General features: G+C 58.5%; 1 protein-coding gene across 1 annotated transcript in view; it reads right to left on the minus strand.

Annotated features, from left to right (window-relative positions):
* Nucleotides 1–6,181, minus strand: part of TBC1D22A (TBC1 domain family member 22A) — a 390,269-nt gene that overhangs the window by 347,180 nt on the left and 36,908 nt on the right. The window contains exon 4 of the mRNA XM_042783023.1: nt 3,358–3,531. Within this exon, the coding sequence (XP_042638957.1) occupies nt 3,358–3,531 (174 nt within the window). The remainder of the gene's footprint in view (nt 1–3,357; nt 3,532–6,181) is intronic.

A 6,181-nucleotide genomic window follows, 5' to 3' on the forward strand; every position in this document is an offset into this window, starting at 1 on the left:
CGAAACATAAGGGCATGCGTACACACATGGGCACACACATGCACACGCACATGCACACACACAGAGACTGCGAGCAGCAGTGGCCATGATGTAAACAAGCAGCGAGTCCGCGTAAAGCACACGCGGCAGTCACTCATTCGGCTCTGGCAGCTTTCCTATCACCTGGAAGTGACATCAGAACGGAAAATCTCTGAAAGTCTGTGCGTCATTCTCGGTGGACGGTCCCTGAGCAGTGACGAGGGACAGAGGTGGGGGCCAGGTGCGGGGAGCCCTGTGCGTTGGAGTTTGATGGCACCCGCTGTACTCCTGACGCAGCGCTGGGAACAAGGAAGGACGGCCCCGTGACACTGCACCCGGGGCTGCAGCGGGGTCGGACAGGCCCGTCGAGCTGACCGCTGCTGCCCTCCGGAGTAAGCCTTCACACACGCTATTCCCAAGGGCCCTGGTGGCGCAGCGGATAAGCCCTCAGCTGTGAACCAAAAGGTCAGCGGCTCCGTGGAAGAAAGATGAGGCAGTCTGCTTCTGTAAAGACAACAGCCTCGGAAACCCTCCAGGGCAGTCCCGCTCTGTCCTCCAGGGGCGCCATGAGAGGTAACCAGCTACCTGCCAACCAACACCTACCCTTCCCCTGAAAGTCGAGACCTGGCCTGACGGCCAGGGCTCGCACCCTACACGCCCCCTGCTGGCCGAGCTGCACAGCCCCCACCCGGCTGAACCACAGCTCCGTGGCAACAGGTCCCGATGGTCTCTTCCCAGGCTTGTCTCCCCCACGGGTGTGTGGGTGACTTCATGCCAAGGCCACAGCCTGGTCCCCTGCCCCAGCAGCTAGCAAGAGACCAGGTACGCACATGGAGGCCGGCTGACTCGGGTCAGCTGCAGCAACTGACAGGAAAACACACGGTCATGCCTCAGAGCCCAGCCACAGCGCACTACAGGGGCACCGCCGGGCCCCCCCCGTAAGGGTGTGTGTGCCCAGGACCAGTCTGTCCCCACCCAGGCCTGGCCAGGCCCTCTGCAGCAAAATGGCGGGTCATACTACACTAACCCCTCGCCCCACAGGAGGCAAAGGGAGCTGTCAGCTCTGGTCAGCGTGTCAGGCTCAGCCCTGCAACCCCACGCTCCTCTCGTCACCACCCCAATGAAGAGCCTGGCTGACCTCACAGTGCTCACGGGGAAAGCTCAAAGCAGCCCAGGTCATACACATCCAGGGCCTGAGGAGAAGCCAACAAGAGGCTCGCGGTGAAGAGAATGGAACACACGACCTGGTCAAAGGGAGGGGCACACGCTAGTCAGAGAGGACAGAGGTCAAGGGGAGGGGGACATGCTAGTCACAGGAGACAAAGGTCAAGGGGAGGGGCACAGCAGTCACAGGGGACAGAGGTCAGGGGGAGGGGCACACGCTAATCACAGGGGACAGAGGTCAAGGGGAGGGGGCACAGTAGTCACAGGGGACAAAGGTCAAAAGGGGACATGCTAGTCAGAGAGGACAGAGCTCAAGGGGAGGGGCACAGTAGTCAAAGAAGACAGAGGTCAAGGGGAGAGAGTCCAGTAGTCACAGGAGACAGAGGTCAAGGGGAGGCGGGCACAGTAGTCACAGGGGACAGAGGTCAAGGGGAGGGGTCACACGCTAGTCAGAGAGGACAGAGGTCAAGGAGAGGGGACACAGTAGTCACAGAGGACAGAGGTCGGGGGGGGGCACACGCTAGTCAGAGAGGACAGAGGTCAAGGGGAGAGGGCCCAGTAGTCACAGGGGACAGAAGTGAGCACTTACATACCACCCCTGCAGTAACCCACGCGTGGATATGAGACACAAGCCAACAGGCGGGAAAGGAAGGGAGGGAAGGAGAGAGACAGAATGAGGGAAGGAAGGAAAGGAAATGCATCAACAAAACATGTCAACAACGTGGGGAGGACAGAAGCATCAGCAGTGCATGACACAGTAACACCGAGCAAAGGAGGAAGAGAGGACAAGAGGTGCAGACACCAGGGACAAGCGCTTACACCCAACCTGCGCTCCCAGTGATGGGCACTAAGCCCAGGGTGCACGGGCTGAACCATCAGGCACGACCAGGCAGAAAGGGTATACCCGTGACCGTACGTAAGGCTGGCAGACGACATTTCCACATAAGGATGCACATGGGCTATAAGAATGGCCAGGAGCTCTGGTGGCATGGTGCCTAAGGCATCTGACTGTTAACCAGAAGGTTGGCGGTTCAAATCCATCAACCACTTCTCAGAAGGAAGGCTGGACAATCTACTTCCGTAGTGATACTGCCTCAGAAACCCAAGGAGGGGTCGCTAGGAGTCGGGACTGACTCGACGCCAGCGGGTTTGGTTTGGTCCTTAGATAAGGATGTCCACATATATAATAGAGCTGGTAGGGGATAAAGTTATGATCATTTCTTACCCACAGCCAACCACCCTGACAGAGCAAGTTGTTAGGCCTGTGAGTTCAGAACCTTGGGGACAGTAAGCTCAACTGGCATTACATACTACACAAAAACACTGCTCTACATCCTACTGTGGTGAGTAGCAACTCAAGTTTTAGAAGCTTGCAAGCAGCCATCTATATGTAACAATGGGTCTCTCCTCATCCAAAGCAAAGAAAAATGAAGAAAACCAAAGACACATGGAAACAATTAGTCCAAGGGACTGGTAGACCGTGCGAACCTCAGCCTATGTAACTATGAGACCAGAAGAACTAGATGGTGCCCAGCTACCACAGTCCACCACTCAGAAAGGGATCAATGTAGAAGCCTGGATAGATGGGAGAAAAATGTGGAGCAAAACTCAAAATCATAAAAAAAGACCAGGCTTATTGGTCTGATAGAGACTGGTGAAACCCCCAAGATTATGGCCCCAAGTCACGCTAAAATTGAACTTACTCCCCTGGCTTCCAGCCAAACAACAGACAGGCATTTAAGGTAAACATTAATGCCAGGGACACACACTCCCTAGAACAACCAACCACGGTAGATCTGCAAGGCAGCACTGCCCAGGGAGACAGCTCAGAGGACAGGAATGAACAGGAAAGAAGGACACAGGGAAAAGGCAACCACAGGGAGCAAGTGGGAAGAGAGCTGCTACGTTTTGCGGATTGTAATCAGGGCCATGAAACAAACTGTGTATGAACTGTTGGACACAAGATGAATTAGCTCTGTAAACTTTCACCCCAATCACAATTAAACACCAACCGTAATGAATGCCTTGACGATACAAGCTGACTTTCAGAAGGTCACTTATGCACAGAAGTGTGCGCACTACATGCACTACATGGCAGGCTGTCTCTCTGGAACCTTCCTCTGTTTCTGAAACAACAAAACCAAGCACACATCCCACAGAGGACGACGGACTCACCGAGGTCTGTGTTGGGACCAGCGAGGAGCTGCTGGAACTTGTCAAGCCGGGAGGCCTCCCTCTTGCTGAGGGCCGAGCTGCTGAGGACACTGTGGTCGGCCGTTCCACCGCCCAGCACCACGGGGTGGGGAAGAGACTGCGAGCGTTGCAGGGGGGCCGTCTCGCCAGCGCCTTCTGCAGAAGAGCAGAGAACGGGGGATCAGGACGCACCTCCCGGACTTCTCTCGAAGCCACGTTCTTCATTAGGAGGCCCCACTTCCTGCATCCTCTGTCCCTGAATTCAAACAGCAGCCTGCAGACCAATTCCACAGATGAGCATGTGACTGTGGCTGTGTCATGACTGTCCTTCCTCCTGGGGACCTGGCTTCTGTGAACAAGAAATGGAATGGCCTACAGCCTCTGATGCCCACCTGCCTCATTGCTAGAGCAGTACTCCAGCAAGCGGGCACAACCAGACGGAGCCAGAGGGACCACAGGGAAGTCCGGAGCAGGATCGGGTGTGTGAGGCAGGCAGGGCTCCCAGCCCACGGAGGGCTGGGCAGGGCTGGCCCAGTGGCTGGGACCTGAGGGAGGCAGGTGGGTGCTGGCGTGGTCACCCAGGCCTGAGCATCAAGGGGCGTACTGAGTCCCGTGGGAAGGGGTGAGAGAAGACCCCCAGAGGCACCAAGGGCAGGAGGCCAGGCCCAGGACAGGCCCGTGGCCAAGGATGTGCCAGGAGACCCCCCAAGTGTAGCTTCACTGCCCACCCCTCATCTGAACCTCCCCACTCCACCACAGCCCCACGAGGAATGGGGCTGTCACCCCCACACAGGCAATGACGCAGCTGGGACCAGGCAGATGGCAAGCCTGCAGACCCCGCCCAGAGCTCTCTGCCAGGCTCACCTCATCACAGCCAAAGAACCGCCACAGAGAAACGCCTTGGGCCACCTGACAAAGGAGCCCTGGGGACTGACCTGCGCAGCCGCAGAGAGAGTGTCACACGGAACCCACCGGCCGCTGAGGAGCAGGCACAGGGTCCGGGGCAGGAGCTGCCCAGTCACTTGCAGAAAAGCCTGCCGCGGTGGGGGCCAGTTCAGAGTACCTCGCCAGCTCCGCTCCCCTCGGTCCCTGCTCCAGGCGCCCCATCCCAGGTCCAGCCCTGCAAGTGCCTGGAGCTCAGCCCCCACCCTGCCAGGAGGTACCCAGAAAACACCATCCTTTCCACTCAGCCTCAACTCTGAGAAAAGCAACCCACACCCACTGCCATGGAGTCTATTCCGACCCACAGCGCCCCTAGAGGACAGAGTGGAACTGCCCACAGGGTCTCCAAGGCTGCTATCTTTATAGAAGCAGACTGCCTCATCTTTCTCCCAAGGAGTGGCTTGTGGGTTCGAACCGCTGGCCCCTGGATTAGCATCCAAATGTCCTAAACACTGAGAGTCAGCACTCTAGAAGAACAATCGGCATAGTGTGAGAGGAGGGCTGGGGGGACACTCCAAGCTCAGGTTCCGTCCTTGCAAGCCCGTCCGTCTGACTGAACGGGGAGCAGCCAGGAGAGAGGACTCAGCAGAACAGCCCCCCGCCACCCTGGAACAGAATGTGCTCAGATTCATTCCCCGTGATCTTCAGAGACGACTGACCTGACTGTACTGAGGCAACTACACACCCACTTAGCACAGTCCCGCTGGGGCCCCTGCCGGCAGCGAGGCCGCTGGAGTTCCAAAGATAGAAGCGGCAGCAGCGTCCCCCGTGAGAACACTAAGACTGACAACCAGGCTGCACGGTCACTGGAACAGACAACAACCCTAAAAGACACCACCCGCAACGGCTGGCGTTCCCACAGACCCCAAGGCACACTTGAGCCCCTCCAGGGCCCCCCACTGCCCCGGGCCTCCCAGAGCCTTCTCAGCCTGAAGTGTGTCTGTGCGGTTAACCCAAAGGGCACCACCAGCAGACCAACCACGGGGCATCTGACTGCAGGCGCAGGGAGCCATTTCTCAGGTATTTATTAGGGTCAGAAAAGGCAAGAGGTGAGGAAAAGGCTGGTGAAGGAGGCTCGCACCTGCCTGCCCACCCAGCACCACCTCTGTACTTTCGCCCGGCCGTCTACCCAGGGCTAAGGCCACAGGTGCTGAGGCAGGCCTCCCAGGGCCGGCCAGGCGCTCCCAGGGCCAAGCACAGCAGCTGCAGTAGCTGCCCGCCGCCTGAGAGCCTCCGAGCCGCACAGGTGAGGCAGAGTGTCCCAGGTGTGCCGCTGTAAGGAGCCTGCTGAGATGAGCAGTCACCACCTCACAGCGCACACCTCCATGGCAAGAACCCCATGGCAGGGCACGGCTGGGAGCAACCAGGGTCACCAGGCCCGTGAGGAAAACCGTGTACTTAGGAAGCATGGGTGTAATTACAGGAGGCGCCAGGGAAAGAGCAAGCCAAGCGGCCACAGTCCCTGCCTTCAAAGGACCTTGGAACATGCAGTCGGAGCACGCAACGCCACCGCACCCTACGAACGGGCAACCTGGCCCCGCCTCCACCTGTGCTCGCCACCCAGCCCCTGCCGACCTTAACCCCCGGGCCCAGCCGAGCCCATCCAGCCTCCAAAGCACAGATGGGGGCCAGAGACCTCATGCTGGCACCCTGCTGGGAGGCGACAGGAGCAAGTGGCTGGGGACATCCAGCGCTTCCTAGCAAGACTCCCACACCACAGAAGTGACCTCAGGGACTTGGGCCTTCCACGGACCTGCTCTCAGTGATAATGGGAACCCCCTCTCCCGCATGGAAGGGCTTAGTCCACAGACCCACTCTCAGTGATAATGGGAACCCCGTCTCCCCCATGGAAGGGCTCGTCCAC

Source organism: Orycteropus afer, unplaced genomic scaffold (assembly GCF_000298275.1).
Source record: "Orycteropus afer afer isolate SDZICR_OR568_19922 unplaced genomic scaffold, OryAfe1.0 scaffold00587, whole genome shotgun sequence".
NCBI lineage: Eukaryota > Metazoa > Chordata > Mammalia > Tubulidentata > Orycteropodidae > Orycteropus > Orycteropus afer.